General features: G+C 43.0%; 1 protein-coding gene across 3 annotated transcripts in view; it reads right to left on the bottom strand.

The window, feature by feature from the left end:
* Positions 1-15,369, bottom strand: part of TOM1L1 (target of myb1 like 1 membrane trafficking protein) — a 63,697-nt gene extending 48,328 nt beyond the window's left edge. Inside the window, exons 1-7 of one of the 3 annotated variants that reach the window (XM_005668945.3) lie at positions 15,011-15,151; positions 14,247-14,326; positions 12,660-12,744; positions 10,089-10,167; positions 3,217-3,366; positions 2,215-2,340; positions 795-896 (exon numbers count right to left, since the gene is read on the bottom strand). In XM_005668945.3, coding sequence (XP_005669002.2) covers positions 795-896; positions 2,215-2,340; positions 3,217-3,366; positions 10,089-10,167; positions 12,660-12,697 — 495 coding nt within the window. In that variant the 5' untranslated portion in view covers positions 12,698-12,744; positions 14,247-14,326; positions 15,011-15,151. Of the gene's footprint in view, positions 1-794; positions 897-2,214; positions 2,341-3,216; positions 3,367-10,088; positions 10,168-12,659; positions 12,745-14,246; positions 14,327-15,010 lie in introns of all 3 variants that reach the window. The other 2 variants (XM_021067247.1, XM_021067248.1) reach the window with 2 other exon arrangements.

The following is a 19,021-nucleotide window of genomic DNA, read 5'->3' as shown; positions in this document are numbered from 1 at the left end:
AATCAAGAAAGAAACACTTTTTGTCTTTCTGGATTAAATTCTAAGAGGAATTAATCAATGGGTTTTTATATAATACTGAATAATAATACAAAGTCTTAAATGATAGTTCCTTTATAGTAGGGAAGAAATGAGCCTCACTTAATAATTATTTTTCTAGGGAGTTCCCATCATGAACCTGACTAGCATCCATGAGGATTCGGGTTCAATTCCTGGCCTCGCTCAGTGGATTAAGGATCTGGCATTACCATGAGCTGTGATGTCTTCCAACAGCTACAGCTCCGATTAGACCCCTAGCCTGAGAACTTCCTTATGCCACAGGTGCGGCCCTAAAAAGCAAAAAAAAAAAAATTATTATTATTATTTATCTAAACCTTTGATAAACAGATATAAGAAGTAAATATAATCCACTTGGCACAATGAATATTAGTAATAAGACTCCCACTCACTGAGCTCTCTGAAATGACATATGGACAGTCCTATTGAGAGCAACATGAATCAGCTGGTTGACACAAGATCCATTCTACAGCCAAGCTTCCCCAAGCCACAAAAGGCCCTAGATGAGCACAACTATTAAAAGCTCAGGCTTTAGAATCAGGCAGAATCCCTGGGATGAATTCCACTTAGAAATGAACCATGAAAACTTACATAGCATCACTAAGCTTTCGTCCCCTCCTCTGTAAAATGAGGCTAAAATACACATCCACTTTATAATGTGGTTAAGAAGAAAAAAAAACTACACATAAAGTGCTTAGAACTTAAAAAAGTGATCAATAAATACAGTCATTGCTTATTACCTGTTCTGGGACCAATGTAATGGTGGCGTTCTTGGGAACTACACAAGAAAGAGCAGGCGCAGTAGGAACAGATGGTGGTGGATTTGGTGAGATCTGAGCAATCTGTCAACATGAAATTTAGAAATATTATTATTTGAATTAACTTGGCCACCCCAATCCCACTTTTTCCATTAAGATGACTCAATCACTAGGGAAAGTTAGCCCTTAGGACAAAGCCTCCACAAAGATCAGACTTTTGGTATACACCAGAATTGGTTTTTCTACCAAGGCAGGATTCACCAATCCACAGAAGTAAAGAACTACTGTTTTTGCATTATGGAAATTATAGGAAATTAGGAGCTGAATTATAACCAGCCATTCAAAGTGTTTTAAATTTAAAACCTTGAAAGTTACTTACAAACCTGAGAATGAATACATGTGAACATGGAGAAAGTCTCCCATGGGTATGGAATTTTTTTGTATTATTTTACTTCCCTATTTATTTATTTATTTATTTATTTTTATTTTTTAATTTTTATTTGTTGGCCATCCTTAATAAGTCCACAAATAACAAATGCTGGAGGGGGTGTGGAGAAAAGGGAACCCTCCTGCACTGCTGGTAGGAATGTAAGCTGGTACAACCACTACGGAGAACAGTATGGAGGTACCTTAGAAATCTACATAGAACTACCATGTGACCCTATTTATTTTTTTAATTACTTAATGAATTTTATTACATTTATAGGTATACAACAATCATCACAACCAAATTTTACAGCATTTTCACCCCAAACCCTCAGCACACACCCCCACCCTCCAAGTTTTTCAAAGTCTGTGAGTCAGTATCTGTTCTGCAAAGAAGTTCATTGTGTCCTTTCTTAGGTGCAGTATTAATAAACAAATGTATTGTATGACTACCTACAGTAGAGACCCCTGCCTGTCCAGCACCAATTCTTTCTTTTGAAAACTCCCCATCTTCTGTTCCACCTACATGATTTTCATATGGAGCCACCACGTTCTTGTATGACCACAGTGAGTTTGTGCAGAAATGGAAAAATCAACCCAGGTTGATTCATTGAGTCCCCTTTCTCAGTTTTTGAGCTTGGAATCTGAAAAAAGCTAAGGCTATAATATGAAAATTTGGGAATTACGTTGTCTACCGCATGAAAAAACCTAGTCTCCAATGAGGGAGACGAATGAAGCTGATGATCAAGGGGAAGCAGACAAGTAACGGGCATGTGAATGCTTGGTTCTCTGTTGTTCCAAAGACAGAGCTAACATCACTCTCGTGGCTTAGTTACTCCATGAGATACCACAGTGCCCTTCTAGTAAATTAATCTTTTAGCTTGAGCAAGGTGGAGCTAGGGTTGTCCCTCTCAATGAAAAAACACCCACGTACTACACTGTCTTACTCTATGCAGGTCAAAAAAAGGTCTCCCACCTCTTGTCTGGCTGTTTCAGCCTCTGCCTGTGATAGAGGAAACTGAACACCTTTCTTGAGGAGGTCCAGGTACACTTCTTTTACTTCACTCACATCCACTCCTCCTGGGAAACCCTGTGACCAAGTCTGAATTCAAGAGATAGAAAGTTCCAGAGTTAAAAGAGCAGCAAAACAAAACACAGTTCTTAACCTAATGACAGAAAATGAGAGACTGATAAATATGTACCTTACTCAGGAAGAGAAAGCTACTTTTGAATGCCATAGGCAAAATGTACATTTTTAGAGACTAGAATATATACATATATATATTTTGGTCTTTTTAGGGCTGCACCCGCAGCATATGGAGGTTCCCAGGCTAGGGGTCCAATATGAACTGCAGCTGCAGGCCCACACCACAGCCACAGCAGTGTGGGTTCCAAGCCATGTCTGTGGCCTATACCACAGCTCATGGCAACGCCGGATCCTTAACCCACTGAGTAAGGCCAGGGATTGAACCCGAGTCCTCATGGATGCTTGTTGGGTTCGCTAACTGCTGAGCCACAACGGGAACTCCCAGAATAATATATTTTTAATCATCAATTACCTTAACAATTTACTGAATATATTTAAAATATATACATATTTAAAATATACATACACATATATATCTAATATATAATTTTTGATATAAATTATATATTGAAATATACATTAAATATATAAATATATATATTAAAATAATGTATTTTTAATCATCAGACAATATGCAAAATGAACATACACTATTTTTCCTACCTGACACAGATAAAATAGAAACTGAGAGACAGGTACGGAAAAAGACTATAAATTCTTCAGGAAAAGAAAAGCCACTCTCCAATGCCAAGAAATTATTATTACATGGAAAACAAAATAGTAGAAACACTCTGGGGCTCAATCCCAGGCTTGTAAAGGATCGCTGAACGAACTGGGCGTCAGGTAATTAAATTTCTAATTACCATCCCATAAGGTATATAACAGACTTACCTTAATGAAACTCAAAATTCTATTCTGAATGTCTACTGGCAAGGTGTATCTGGGATTCAGCAGCTTAGCTAGACTATCTTTAACAAATTCCTTCTTCACAATCAGAGAGTGGAAACGCGGACCACAATTCTGCACACACATGTCGATAAGCTAAAGAGAAAAATAAAACATTTCATCTCTTTGGCAAAACCACCTCCTAAATATAAGGTAAAAATTGCTAAGTAATGATTTCCCCAGCATTCTCATTAATAAATATAATGTACTGTCTACTAAAATACATGGAAAAATGTAGGTTCTGGGTTGTGAAGAAGTGTAAGACATAATATAACTGCTTAGCAGATAGCCTTGTTGGGGAGCCAGGACACAATTATAAGAGAACGAGTAACAATGTGATGGAGTAAATGCCAAGGGCCAAAGGGGAGGTGCCAATGAAGCACGTGGGCTCTAGACAAGGCAACATCTGTCCTAGTTTTTCCAGCAAAGTCCTGGTGAATTCCTGTCATCCTGGCTTTATTAATAATGATACTTCCTTTCACTCTCAAATATGTTCTTATGTGGGTGATAAATACATGGTGACTGAGCTGTGACAATGTCAGGCTAGGTGATCTTAAAACTTTTGGAAAAGGGTGGACCTAAGCTGGGATTTGAAAAGGAGTCAGGAAAAAAGTAGAAATGAGTATGGAGAAATACTCTAAAAAGGTAAATGGTATAAATATACGACCCGGTGACAAAGCATATGAGTTATTAGGAGGAAAATAGTCACTCCAGTTTGTAGAGGCTTCCTTACAAATGAGGGACACTGGGGAATGGGGTGGATGAAGTCTGGAGGGCTTCATGCAGACTGTAGAGAAATTTGTGTGGCAATGTAAAGAATTTGGACATTATCTTGAGGGACTAAGAAGCCACTGGAGGGTTCTTACTAGTTGGTCACCAGCACACCTCTACTCTGAACTTGAGAGAAAAGTTAGTGAGTGCAAAGTACTCTCATGAGGTTTTCAGGCAGGGCTCCACAAAGGGAACTGGAGGGCAAAAGACCCTAGAATGATGAAGAAACCCAGCAGGGACCCACTTGTACAGCCTAATGTGGAAAGGCCTCAACTAGGGTACAAGGAAAGGAAAGACATGAGAACTGTGAAGAACTTGCAACAACTGGGTGTCTGCTGAAAGAGGATGGCTGAAGGTTAAGGTTGGACTGATGGCACCTTGGATGGAAATTTGGAAGTGTACGGAATAGTGTGACTGGTCTAAGGTCAAAATAATGGGTTGATATTTAGATACTTTGAGGTTACAAGTCCTGTGGACTGAATGTCTGTGTCCCTCCCAAGTTCATACATTAAAGCTCCTAATCCCTAATGTGAATTAGGTCAGGAGAGTGGAGTCCTCATGAATGAGGTTAGTGCCCTTATAAGAAGGTCAAGGCAAGATAATCTCTGCCTTGGCCACATGAGGATAAATGAGAGAGGACCAAAGGGTGGGCTCTCATCAGACACTGAATCTGCCAGCACTTTGACCTGACTTAAGAGTCTCCAGGAATGTGAGAAACTGGCTGTCTGCTGTTTAAGCCACCTAGGCTATGGTATTGTTGTTACAGCAGCTCATGATGACTAAGACAAAAAGGATGGTAAGACAGTCACGTAGAAATTTTTTTTTGCTGAGAGCTGTACATGCACAGTTACAGTTCAGAAGAGAGTTAGTCCAAAAGTGAGTAATGAAGGCTGCCTAGGATAAACAGAGAGGAGGAGGGGACAAGGGGGTTCACTCATTAAGCCAGAATAAAACTCCATAAAGGCAACTGAATGCAGAAACTGATGCATAAAATAAAGAGAACATAACGTTGGCAAAGTCAAAAGAGGTAAGAGTTTCCACGAGGATGGAGCATCAAGTGGTTAAGAATATGGATTGAGAAAAACTCAGCTCAATCTGAATATCAGTCTCAGCTCAATCTCAATCTTGTTGATTAGTGGGGTCATCAGTCATCTGGAAAAAAAGATTTTCAATAAAACAATATGAGCAGAATCCTGGCTAAGGAAGAATGAGCTGATACTGAAGAACTGTATGAAGAAAGTGGATTTCTAAAAGTGATCTAAAAACAAATTCTCTACTTCCCATGCTACCACCTTCTCAGTCTAAGGAGGTCATAAGAACTGCAATGTGATCAGGCTACATACAATCATTTCTGCAGAAAAGACACCCTGAAAATTAATTTTACACCATGCTCTGTACTGTGCCACTTAAATGGCAGTACAAAAAGAAGAAGGTATGAAAGCTGTACTTTTAAAGGTAATGTGGCTAAGAAAGCAACCATAAAATACAAAAGCTGAGCATGTGTAGCTTTGTGAAACACAGAGAACCTTTAAGGCAAAGGAAAATAAAAACAGAATCCAAAACATACTAAGATAAATCTATTTTAATGCAAGTTGTTTAGAGAGAGACAATTTGAAAAGTTGAATAACAAATGACTTTGTTTGATATATTATTACGAGGGCTTTTCAATCAGGTGAAATGCTGAGAGAAAAAAGCGCCTCCAGTTCAATGGGAATTTATAGAAATAGTTCATGCAACTGATTATGCAGCCTTAGGCAATATAACTTCGCCTCCAAGTCTAATTTTTCCCTAATGGTGAAATGAATGCTAAATATTCCACAAACCCCTTTTTATGTTTGGAGCACCAAGATTTCATGATAGTGGATAAACATTCTCAAGAGGGTACCCGCACAAAATCAAAGAGTCAACATGAAATGCTCAGAATGTTAACATCTGGAGATCACAAATCAGGCGCTCTGTGTTTTCCCATTGGCATCTAGAATGTCAGCCCCGATCACTTCTATGCCATCATCACCTCTCCCATTATGTCACCAAGTACCTTTTTCACACCCCAGCCCACTTAACTAAGCAATAAAACTTACTGTGGCAAATTGGAAAAATTAAATACCTTGTTTTTGCACATTTTGAAATTGGGCTTTGATGCAATTTATGTGTTCACACATAACCTGTATTTGCAAACAGGACAACCAACAAACCATCATCTGAAGCAGGACAGAGAACCTAAGCACCAAGCAACTGAAAGGCTGAAGAGGATGCCAACTTCAGGCTTCACAAATCTCCTTTGGTACCTGGCCCACAAATCACTAATCCTGACTAAGCCTCAGGATCTTCATCTGCAAAATGATCATAATGCCTTCCTCCATAGACCTGCTGGAAAGCTTAAGTGAAATATAATGTCTATGAAGAGCCCAACACATAGCAGGCAGGACCTTAATAAACAGTAAGTACTGTGATCATCTGCTTCCATGGATAATTTCCCATCAAGAAAGAATGTATTGGAGTTCCCGTCGTGGCGCAGTGGTTAATGAATCCGACCATGAGGTTGCGGGTTCGATCCCTGGTCTTGCTCAGTGGGTTAATGATCTGGCGTTGCCGTGAGCTGTGGTGTAGGTTGCAGACTCGGCTCAGATCCTGTGTTGCTGTGGCTCTGGAGTAGGCTGGCGTCTACAGCTCTGATTAGACCCCTAGCCTAGGAATCTCCATATGCAGTGGAAGCGGCCCTAGAAAAGGCAAAAAAAAAAAAACAAAAACAAAAACAAAAACAAAAAATAAAAATAATGTATTGATGAACTGATGTAAGTATTCTTTTCAGAAATGCTGAGGGAAAAAAGAGCTACATGGTAGTTTTATTTCTCACAATAAATTTCTAAACCAAGCACAGTAAACCAGGTTTTGGCATCATCTGGAGCTGAAGACCATGCCAACATACAGCCACCTTAGGGGATGAACTCACTTTACAACTTCCAAGAGGAATAAACATATTTCACACTAATTCTGAAGCCCCCACAGCTCATCACCTAGCAGGTACTCCAATTAATTAACTGATTCCCAGGAACCTATTGAACCACCTTCCTTTTGACAATAACAGTATCTTGCTGAGACTTATTCCAATTGACTCATTCAAGAAAAGCCTTGCCTCTGGCTAAGAGTTATAAAGCCTGGTAACAAAATGCTTTTAAAAATAAAACAAAACTACTGGCTTCTTGACAAAACTGCACCATCAAGTGATGGCAGGAAATCCCATCAAAGACCTTATCAAGGCTAACAAGTCTGCAGAGAACCCAAGTGACAGAAAATATAAAGGACATTTATAATTGACTTTGACAGGCTCTCATCACTTCATAGTAATCAAATGAAAATGTAATATATGAGGATTCATTTTTAAAGAGTTTATCAGTAAACATAATTGCCTTTGACAGACATTGGATAATGCCTTCTGTGACTAATTTCCCTCAGAATTAAGTCTGGCTTAAGTTAATATTCAAGTCAGCTCTGAAGCCTTAAACACACCACTACAAGGCAGTGAGTGGTCTGACATGAGGTGATTGGGCCACTGAATATACAGCTTGGTCAGATCTGCATGGAGCTATCAAGAGTCAAAGGCCTATTTAAAGAAAATCCAAGAAGTACATACCCGAATGAACTGGGCCCCTAACAATGAGGGGTTGTTCTGCCCCTCAACCTGTGACTCTTCATCCTTACTGTGGCACAGGTTTTAGATTCACTGGTTCTCACATAAAAATAAAATCATGAGGTGAAGAATGCACAGTTATCTGAGGTGGAACAAGCAATGGGCACAGGCAGCTAGCTGGGAGCAAGGCTTGAGAGGTCACACTATCTGAAGGACAGAGTGGAAACCCAAAGAGAGATGAAGGGCTAAAAGAGACAACACTCTGGAATAAGCCAACTTCCTCAGGGCAGAGTCCTGGTTCATCCCCAGAAGGAAGGGGGAAGATAAGGGAAAAGAAGCAACCACTGAAATGTCAAGGAGGCTACAACGGTGAGAGAGACAAACGCCTTGCACAGAGCAAAGAACTGTAAGAAGGTGAAATACCACATGCCAAAGTATAGGAAGTGGTATAAGTTCATCTTCCGCCCTTAGGTTTCTCAGTCAATTCTTCTTTCAGCAGCCTTGAGAGATCCTAGATCCACTTCTTTCCAGGGCACAGCTACATATCTTTCTTTCCCAACTCTAAGAACTTTTTTTTTTTTTTTTTTTTTTTTTTGTCTTTTTGCTATTTCCTGGGCCGCTCCTGCGACATACGGAGGTTCCCAGGCTAGGGGTCCAATCGGAACTGTAGCCACCGGCCTTCACCAGAGCCACAGCAACGCTGGATCGTTAATCCACTGAGCAAGGGCAGGGACCGAACCTGCAACCTCATGGTTCCTAGTCGGATTCGTTAACCACTGCGCCACGACGGGAACTCCTACAGAACATTGTATTAGCCCTCTAGTCTCCCTGGATACTAGGAAAGCGGTATGGGGGCTGAAGGACATGAAATCATGAGTCAGTCAATACCTGATACACTTATGTATGAGGTCCTACAGCAAGTACAAAGGGGTAGAAAACAAAAATGACACACAGTGGTCTGTTGTTTCAAGGGGCCTGATTTGCTCTGAGAAGGAAGGTGGTATAGGGCAAGGGCATGGAATTTAGAATCTGAGAAATGGGTTGAAATCTTGCCTATGCTCCTTAAATCTTGAAGGGGAAAAAAAAAATCACATAACCTCACTAAATCTCAGTTTCCTCATCTATGAAATGGAGTCAATAATACAACGTTTTCACTGGTTTGTTGAGAATATCAACCAGGTACTAGGCAGAGGTTTATTTCCATCATCGACCCATTGCTCTGATATTGCTACTGAAATGCCTTATCTTTCTCAAGTTCCTTCACTCCATGACCTCCCTGAGGAGGCTGCTATGGAAAAGGACAGAGGAGAGGTCAAAAAAAGGTGAAGGACGGCTATCCCTCTAAAACTACATGCAGGGAGTTCCCTGGAGGCTCAGCAAGTTAAGATTCTGGTATTGTCACTGCAGCAGCCAGAGTCGCTGCTGTGGCACAGGTTCGATCCATGGCCCAGAAACTTCCGCATCCACATGCCGCAGGCATAGCTGATAGATAGATAGATAGATAGATAAAGTAAAACTGTATTCAGCCCCAACTTCAAGGGTGTCTTCGGTGACAGTATCATTAACACTGTTCATTTCTTCTCATTCAGTTGCTCATAAGCAAGATGGGATTAAGTTATTTTCCCTATGAAGCTAGAAAATGGGGGTTGTGGTCACCTCTGCTCCACAGCCCTTTGGATGAAGACCCCCAAATGCCCTAAGAGCAATGTGATACTGGCCGATTAGTGCCATAACCACGTGTAGCTAGGGGCTGGACTGAGGTCGGCAAAGGCATGCAAAAGAAACTAGAACGCCACACAGCTGGCAGGGCTTGCAAAACATCCTGAAGTAAAACGAGCAACTCACCAAGGGACTGAAGAGGTCACATGGCCCAGGCTGGCGGGGATAAGGGGAATGTGTCAAACAAATGACCATGCCCAAATCAAGAGATAAGGTGCACAGAAGAGTTGTTCCAATCAACAAAGAACATTCTGCAAATTATTCCAAGCAGCAGAACTTGGCTGAACCCTAATGGGCTGCCAGCAACTCAGAATTCCCAGAGGTATTCAAGTGAGATAGAAAGCTGACGGGAGGCAATCTTCAAGCTTACATTCTTCCCATGTGTAACGCGTACACAAACTTCTAGATCAATTCAATACCACGTTTTTCATTACTATGTCCCATCTCCTGACCAGGAAAAACTGATTTTTCCAGGAACACTCTCTTTCTGCAAAATCAAATTGCTCTTACAATCAATGAAACTCCCTTAATTCTGCAATTCTCAATAAATGAACAGTTTTAATCAATACTGTAAATAACTTTTTGCCAACCTGTTAATTATCTTAGAATACTTGTATCTTTTTTATCCCAAATTAGAAATGTGACTATAGCTTGGGACGTCCTAGAGTCTTAATTATTAACATCAAAAAATACTTACTGACAAGGTAAGCTGGATTTCTTTATGATTGTAGTTTTTGGAAATCCTTTTCTTCAAAGCTTTTACTGCATCTTTTGGCCTATGGTAATGAATATAGTAAAATCATCAACAGAGGCGTTGCTGAAAGCAAGCAGTCTCTGAAAAGCAATATGCAGAGTGGCTTTTTACTGAAAGAGGAATGGCTCAGGAGACAACCAAGACCTTGGATCTGCTATGTGACCCTGGGCAGAAGACAACTTTTCACACCTGCTTCCTCACATATCTATGCAGACAATACCACTTACCTCTTTGTAAGACTCAAATAACATATTCAGATGGTCATTACCCAGAAAGCACTACATGTGAAATGCATTCATACCCCTATCAATTACAGGAAATGTAATTTCCAAAAATATTACCTATTTTCATTATTAGTATTTCCTAAGCACCCTATAGGCAATGAAATGTCAGAGCTAAGAATAACTAGGCCAGCTTCTGATAGTCCACAATTTTATGTTACAAAAGGAAGAACCATGTATAAGGAGAGGGTCCAAATTTTCTTTAAGACAATCAAAAGGTAAAAACTTTCAATTAGAAGTACTGGGGATATAATGTACAACATGGTGACTATAGTTAATACTGCTGTATGGTATATCTAAAAGTTGCTGAGAGGTGTTCCCGTCGTGGTGCAGTGGTTAGCGAATCCGACTAGGAACCATGAGGTTGAGGGTTCGATCCCTGCCCTTGCTCAGTGGGTTGACGATCCGGCGTTGCCGTGAGCTGTGGTGTAGGTTGCAGATGCGGCTTGGATCCTGCGTTGCTGTGGCTCTGGCCTAGCCTGGCGGCTACAACTCTGATGAGACCCCTAGCCTGGGAACCTCCATATGCTGCAGGAGCGGCCCTAGGAAAGACAAAAAAAAAAAAAAAAAAAAAAATTAAGAATAATGTCGTGGGTTTTTTGGGGGTTTTTTTGCTTTTTTTTTACTTTTTAGGGCTGTACCTGCAACATACGGAGGTTCCCAGGCTAGGGATCAAATCAGAGCTATAGCTGCTGGCCTACACCACAGCCACATCAATGCAGGATCCTAACTGTGCCTGCAACCTACACCACAGCTCACAGCAACGCCAGATCCTTAACCCCCTGAGCAAGGCCAGGGATTGAACCCACAACCTCACAGTTTCTAGTCTGATTCAATTCCACTGTGCCACAATGGGAACTCCAAGTATAATGTTTTTTTTTCATCAACATAAACTAATACAATCTCTTCTGCTGTTATTACTTTAACATGCACAGAAAAATTAAGAGAATTGTATCCCTTACAACAACTTGTAGTAATTCAGACTAAATCATGAAACAGTTGGCCTTCCTTTTTCTTTCTTTTTTTTTTTTTGGCCACACTCACGGCATATGGAAGTTCCCAGGCCAGGGATCCAACTCAAGCCGCAGCAGTGACAACACCATATTCTAAACCCACTGAGCCACCAGGGAACTCTAAAAATTGGCCTTCTTAACAACTGTTTTCTAAACTTCAAATCACTATAAAGCTCAAAAAGTATAACAGGAGTTCCCGTCGTGGCTCAGAGGAAATGAATCTGACTAGCTTCCATGAGGACACAGGTTTGATCCCTGGCCTCACTCAGTGGGTTAAGGATCTGGCATTGCCATGAGCTGTGGTATGGGTCGCAGACAAGGCTCAGATCTGGTGTTGCTGTGGCTGTAGTGCAGGCCAGCAGCTACAGTTCGGATTCGACCCCTAAACTAGGAACCTCCATATGCCCAAAGTGTGGCCCTAAAAAAAACAACAAACAAACAAACAGAAAAAGTGTAACAAAAGATACCACATCATTCAAGAACTCAGCATGACCATGGGTGAGTCAGCATTTGAAAGAAAAGAAACTGTCTCGTGACAGGCAGAGAAAACAACTGCTAAATTATTTCCTGGTTGATAACAACAACTGCATAGATACAGGTCACCACCAGTTCACCAGCTTCAGGAATTCCTGTTGTGGCTCAGTGGATATGAATCCAACTGGTATCCATCAGGACGCAGGTTCAATCCCTGGCCTTGCTCAGTGGGTTGGGTATCCAGCAGTGCCATGAGCTGTGGTGTTGGTCACAGACACAGCTCGGATCTGGCTGTGGTGCAGGGTGGCAGCTGAGGCTCTAACTCAACCCCTAGCCTGGGAATTTCCATATACTGAGTGTTCGGCTCTAAAAAAAGCAAAAACAAAGAAAAAAAAAAAAAAGGAGTTCACCAGTTTCCTGAAAGTATTTTTCAGTCATGGTAACATAAAACACTGGCAATCAGAGCAGGAAGAATTCCTAAAGAAAGAAACAGTATCTCCCTCTCTCCTTAAAGAATTTGAGCCTCAAAGACATAAAATTTGAAACTACTAAGGAAAAGGCAAAGAGAAGAAAAATTATAATGGATTCTCAGATATTCTACATGCTGACATGTCTTCGAAAGGCAGTGGGTGCTTAAAACTCAAACACTCTTTAAACAAGTAAGACAAAGTTTGCAAGAGAAAAATGAACTGTAGTTTCAATGCCTCTTATGACAGGCAAATACATGAACCACACACTATACTTACCCATCTTGGGTAGTGTTAATTATGTCACAGATGTGCATGAACTGGCCCCAATCTTCAGTCTGAACCCCAGCAAATGTAGCCTTTTCTGCAAAGAAAAAGCTGTTGTGTTGAGTCTGAGCTAAAACAGAACAAAACATGCCTGGTCTTCCTGAAAAAATCTGGAGTTTAGTAGCAAGTACCAGTAAGGGCCCAGAGACTTTTTTTTTTTTTTTTTTTTCTTTCTTTCTTCCCCTGATCAATTCCCAGCAATTCAAGAATCAGTCAAAATCCAGATTCGGAGTGCTGCTGTTGCAACAACAATGAGTGACCTATTAACAAAGGCTACAGGGCCAGGACAGCCCAGCTAAAACTAAAATTCCATCTTCCTGACTATCTTTCAGAGAAAGACAGCCAGGTACAAGGTGAAGTGCATAATGCTAAGTATTTTATTTTATGCAATTTCATTCAACCCACAGTTAAGAGATGATGAAACAGAAGTTCAGAGAGATTAAGGAAATTACCCAAGGCTACATAGCCAGTACAAGGTAGAATTAACATTCAAATCTAGGCAGTTTGACGCCAGTTTTTGTTTGCTTTTTAAAAGTCAGTTATTCCTCTTGGGGGGAGGTGTTGAGACAAAGAGAGACCTATTGAAACCGAATGTACAAGGCCACACCCAGCACCTGTACTAACCAAAACTGCACCTGCAAGATTTAAATATTCCTGTAGCTGGGACCACCATCATTAAAAAATCAAGTGTCTTTTCCCTCCCTAGACATTGTCCTAAGAATGTAAAATGCCACCTGGGAAGGATAACAAAACACTCAACCTAAATGAGCTTAACATCTTTCCTACAAGAAAGGAGAATATGCCTTAGCATGAAAACATGAGGCCCTAAGGTGAATGAAGTGAAAATTAAAAAGGATATGAAGAGGATAAAGGATTGGCTGGGGGATCCCCAAAGCTCAGCCTGCTTCCCATCTAGGAGAAGCACTATTTGAATCTGGCACTCAATGGACAAAGTTTACAACCTTGTGTTGTTTAGTCACCTATTGCTGTTCTGCCAGATTCCTTGCTCCTCATTCTGTGTTCTTCCTCCTACTTTCCCATCTTGCTGGAAAACTCCTATTCACTCTTCAAAAGCTGTGGCAGAGTTATGTTCTCCCTTTTCATAAGTTCTGGGTGTTTTACATCTCTCTTCTACTGCAAAGATACTCTATCATAGTCACTACAAATTGCGTGCATCTTTTCTACATGATTGCGTGTTCCCTGATGGGTGAGACCAGGTCTAACTTTTGCTTGGGCTAGGTCTAGCACACAGCTGACAATGTTCAAAGCCTTAAAGAATAAATCAGCCTATGAAGACGCAGTCCGGAACCGTTTCTGTTTAGGGCTCATTTTAATATCCAATAGGGATAGAGCCAGTAGCAACTGTTTAGAAAGCATTTTCTCCTCTATAATAGTTCCACTCCATCCACTTCTAAAGGTGTGAGAACTAAGATTCAGGTTGAGCCGTGTGTTCTTGTCAGCAGTTAACTGAGCTGCAGTCCCAACAGTCCAAATCTGAGCCTCCTTAGGATAACTGCTAGGTTCTCATGATTTCCTCACCTCACTAAGCTCCTGACGTGATCATGACTTGCTTGGCATCTATAAGCATTAGTTCCACACCCGGTTCCCAAGGGAGGCATCTGAGATGAGGGAGAAGGGAGCAGGTGTTGGTAAACAATCCAGGAACCGACTCTGGCTTCCGCGTACGTCATTCTGAGCAAGCCCCTGGAGAGGGAAAGGTGTCAGGCAGACACCTGCATGGCCCCTAGTGGCCTGGAAAGGCCCCTTGTGACCCCAGCGCTCACCTGGCTCCCCCTTCCTTCACTCCAGCGCTAAGCATTTTCACTCTTTGTTTCTGCCCAAAAGTAACTCAAAGTTGTAAGGGTTTGGAAGCTAGAGGGAAGCGAGGTCACTGCACTTAGCCTCCTGGAACTTTAAAAACAAACATGACAATCCTGGGCCCTCCGGTGGACGCACTTTTTGACGAGATTCCCCTGGCCCAGAAGTTGACGCGCCCCGGTAGAGGCCCAGCCACGCCACACCTGGATCCCTGAAGTCCACCTGTCCGCTTCCACACACCCCCACGCCGGGACGCACTGATAGGAGAGAAGTAAGGAGGTGAGCAAGAGGGGTTCGAAAGAGATTAACTGGAGACAGGTGTCTGGCAGGGCGGGAAGAGCGCGGGGCCTGAGAAAGTTGCGGGGGCGGGGAGGGGAGGCCGCGTAGGAGGAGTTGCTTGCACTCGTACCCGCGCGGTTCTTCGCTGCCGGGAATGGAATCAGCGCCAAGGGTCCCCGGTCCAAAACCTCAGGGGTCCCGCTTACCTATGAGCTGGCCCACGGAGGTCGCGTACGGGTCCCGATGACTCTTCCCGAACGCCATGGTAGCTCGGGGAGCCAGCCCCGGCCTCCGCCGCAGTCGCTCCCGTCGCTCCTGACTCCACCCGCCCCTCCCTGGCTCCTCCCTCCGGGCCGCGCTTCCAGGCCGCTGTGGGGTGGCCGGCTCCCGGCTGGGTCCTGCGGGGCGGGGACCCGGGGGCGTGGGCGCCGGAGGAGGCGGGGACCGGAGGGAGCAGGCGTCCGTGCACCTGCCACGCTCCAAGGGGGGAACCCACCGAGAGCGGCAGCCTGGGGCGGAGGGACCCCGGCGCGGATCCTGCCGCCCACGTGGCGAGGCGCTGCTCTCTGCGCCTCCGGCTCCCAGGGTTAGAGACGGAAATACGGGGTTAACACACGTCTGAGGTTACTGTGAGCGTTAACCACGTAAACCGCTTAGGTCAGTGCCTGGCACCCACAAAATAAATATTTAACCACTGAGCGAATCGAGTAACTAGAACTACTTACCCCATCCCCCCCCACTTATTTACCCGCCCCAGAGATTGGGGAGGGAAGGTGTGTCCCTTGCCCTTTAAAGCTGCAGGTGATGGACAGGAGGCGGGACCGGCTTCAATTGAGAGATCTCCCGGGAGCCGGCATCCTAGGTCTCGCCCCCATTTCCTGAGGGACGTCGGGGCGCCGCCAAGGAGATCTTGGTTCTTCCAAGGAGCTGTTTTCCAGCGAAACTGAGAAGAGAGGGGCTTTCCTTCTGGCAAGGAGTGTTTGGCCTTAGGACTGCTTTGAAATGTAAATCCGAGCTGGAGAAATTCTACCTCTTCTTTCAGAAGAAGAGTTTATTTCCTTTTCTTGTGCATTCGATTAACATTTGATTAGCGTTGATAACAATCTCCCTCGAAGCCAGAGCCTGCCTGAAAGTGGGGTGTCTCCAAGGTGATGGCAGTTAGCTTAAGATGAGCTCCCAGTGCCTTCAGATCTTGCTTTCTGTGGTCAACTTAGGCCCACTTCTACAAGCTCTTCTTGGATCCTGGGAATGGGAACAGGAGAGCTTGATATAGCTTATGTCCTTAGTCATATATTTTGAAACAGGGAGTTTCCTGGTGGCTCAGTGATTTAGGGATCTTGCGTTGTCAACTGGTGTGGCTCTGGTTTCTGTTGTGGTGTGGGATTCGATTCCTAGCCACAAAAAAAAAAAAAAAGGCAAAAAATAAAATTAGAAATCAAACCAATTACATTGTGTGCCAAGGCTCTAACTTGGTTTGTGTGTGTGTGTGTGTGTTTGTCGTCTTTTTGCCTTTTTGTAGGGCCGCGTCCCTCGGCATATGGAGGTTCCCAGGCTAGGGGTCTAATCGGAGTTGTAGCCATCAGCCTATGCCAGAGCCACAGCAACTCGGGATCCAAGTTGAGTCTGTGACCTACACCACAGCTCATGGCAACGCTGGATCCTTAACCCACTGAGCAAGGCCAGGGATCGAACCCGCAACCTCAAGGTTCCTAGTTGGATTTGTTAACCACTGCGCCATGGCGGGAACTCCTCTAACTTGGTTTTTTTTGCTCTAATTATGTTATTTCAAATTTTTCTTGTCCTATGTGAGCTGATACCTGGGATTCTAAAATCTAGAATAAGAAGTTCCTGCTGTGGCTCAGTGGTTAATGAACCCAACTAGTATCCATGAGGTTGCAGGTTCCATCCCCGGCCTTGCTCAGTGGGTTAAGGATCCAGCATTGCTGTGAGCTGTGGTGTAGGTCGAAGACATGGCACAGATCCGGTGTTGCTATTGCTATGGTATAGGCTGGTGGCTACAGCAGTTCAACCTCTAGCCTGGGAATTTCCACATGCTGCCAGTGCCACCATAGAAAGACAAAAGACAAAAAAATAAAATCTAGAATGAAACATTTTTGTTGTAATAGTATTTCTCCTGCCTGTAACTAGTAGTCTCCACCTGCTTGTCCAGGATGAGTAACTACTTCAAATGGTGCCACTTTCTTAGTCATCACTACAAGCTTCTGCTGACACTGCTGAAAACCTTCTGTGACATCACCAACCTAATCTCTGTTTCACATTACATATGGACTCTTGTATTTCACTCTCTGAATCCTACAATCAAGCAACCTTGACGAGAAAGTCACTTTCAGCTTGGGCTGCTGTTGGCGTTAGTGGCCTTCCACCAGCGAATGAGAACTAAGAAGGAACTAGCAAGGAATCAACATAGAGTGATTTTCTAAAAACTTGCTTTTTTTTATAATTTATTTTTTTTCCCACTGTACAGCAAGGAGATCAAGTTATCCTTACATGTATACATTTTTCCCCCTACCCTTTGTTCTGTTGCAATATAAGTATCTAGACATAGTTCTCAATGCTACAAAACTTGCTATTTTTTACATGAAAGGTTTTTCTACTCTCTTGTGTTACCGAACTGGGGCACTGAGAACAAGAGAAACAGCACTGGGGGGCGTGTGTAGGACATTATGTTTGGGTAAATAGAAGCAGGTTGATGGGTATTATCAGAAGCTCTTTTCGCCCTATGTGTCCACAAGGGTGTGGTGCTTGCAGCCTTCTTTCTGTGTTCTGTCACGATCTCCACAATTCCCCAAACCCTCGGGGGTGAATGTCAACCCAGCCAATGTTAGTATGGTCTGGAAGTAGGATAGAATTCACAGCTAAGGTAAGGTCAGAGAAGGGGCAGAATCCCAGAAAGAAACAAGGGTAAAATTTTCGATACCAGAAGATATATCTCACCATAATTTCAATTCTAACAGTTATTTATATACTAAGTCATAATGATAGGCAGATGCAAAGAAAATAACCTTTCTTTTAAATACCCATGAGGGAGTTCCCATTGTGACACAGCGGAAATGAATCCGGGTAGTATCCATGAGGATGCATGTTCGATCCCTGGCCTTGCTCAGTGGGTTAAGGATCCAGCATTGCTGTGGCTGTGGTGTAAGAGTTCCCATTGTGGTGCAGTGGAAACGAATCCGACTAGGAACCATGAGGTTGCAGGTTTGATCCCTGACCTCGCTCAGTGGGTTAAGGATCTGGCGTTGCCATGAACTGTGGTGTAGGTTGCAGACGTGGCTCGGATCTGGCGTTGCTGTGGCTGTGGCATAGGCTGGCAGCTGTAGCTCTGATTCAACCTCCATGTGCCTGGGAACCTCCATGTGCGGCGGGTGTGGCCCTAAAAAAAAATTTTTTTTAAAAAAAGGCAATAAATAAAATAAATAAATACACTTAAGTGCCTGGAACTGGAAATCTCTTAATATAGTCTTGCTAATCCCAAGACAGGTAGTGTGTACCCCATTTTCACAAACATGTAAAACATGCATATACTTTTGCCACTAGGTGAATCTGTCGAACATGATATATTACTTTTTTTAAGGATCTGTTTAGTTCAAAGTGAGACCTCTTAGTACTGGTGAATGACTTAAGCTTAAGAATAAAGGCCTAAAGGCATAGGTCAGCTGAATGAGGACTTAATGTGTTGGTCTAGGCACGGGGACCTGTGCAGATTGGCACACCATTTGCACAGCATGATATGTCCTCTTAAGAATAAAAGAGGAGCCTCATGGCCCCCAGGGATTTATGAGGGGTCGTTAGCTGGATATGCATTAGCAAGGAGAACCGAGCTGCGAGCCTAGGCTCGAGGGATTGCTGCAGATAGGCAAGCCCTCTGCAGAAGCACAATAGTGATTCTCTAGATGTTATGCATAGATAGCTGTCGCCAAGCTTCCTCAAATGCCTAAAGGTCAGAGTAAAAGCTTAATCAGCAACAGGCTATGTGACTTTTAAAATAACTTAAAAAAAAACCCCTATATCCTGCACCTACAACCCTCTTCTCACTTGACTTAATCCTAAAGAACTCAATAAAAGCAGTGTGGTTTCTTAAGGCGGTGCTCTTGGTCCCTGAGACCTTGAGTCCCCCGGTTCCCACCTTTACCTAAGATAAATGTCTCTGTGTCTTGTTTTAGGTTAACTTTTTCCCTTAAGTTTCACAGCACCCA

The sequence above is a fragment of the Sus scrofa genome, chromosome 12 (genome assembly GCF_000003025.6).
Source record: "Sus scrofa isolate TJ Tabasco breed Duroc chromosome 12, Sscrofa11.1, whole genome shotgun sequence".
Taxonomy (NCBI): domain Eukaryota; kingdom Metazoa; phylum Chordata; class Mammalia; order Artiodactyla; family Suidae; genus Sus; species Sus scrofa.
This window is presented reverse-complemented; position numbering and strand designations above follow the sequence as displayed.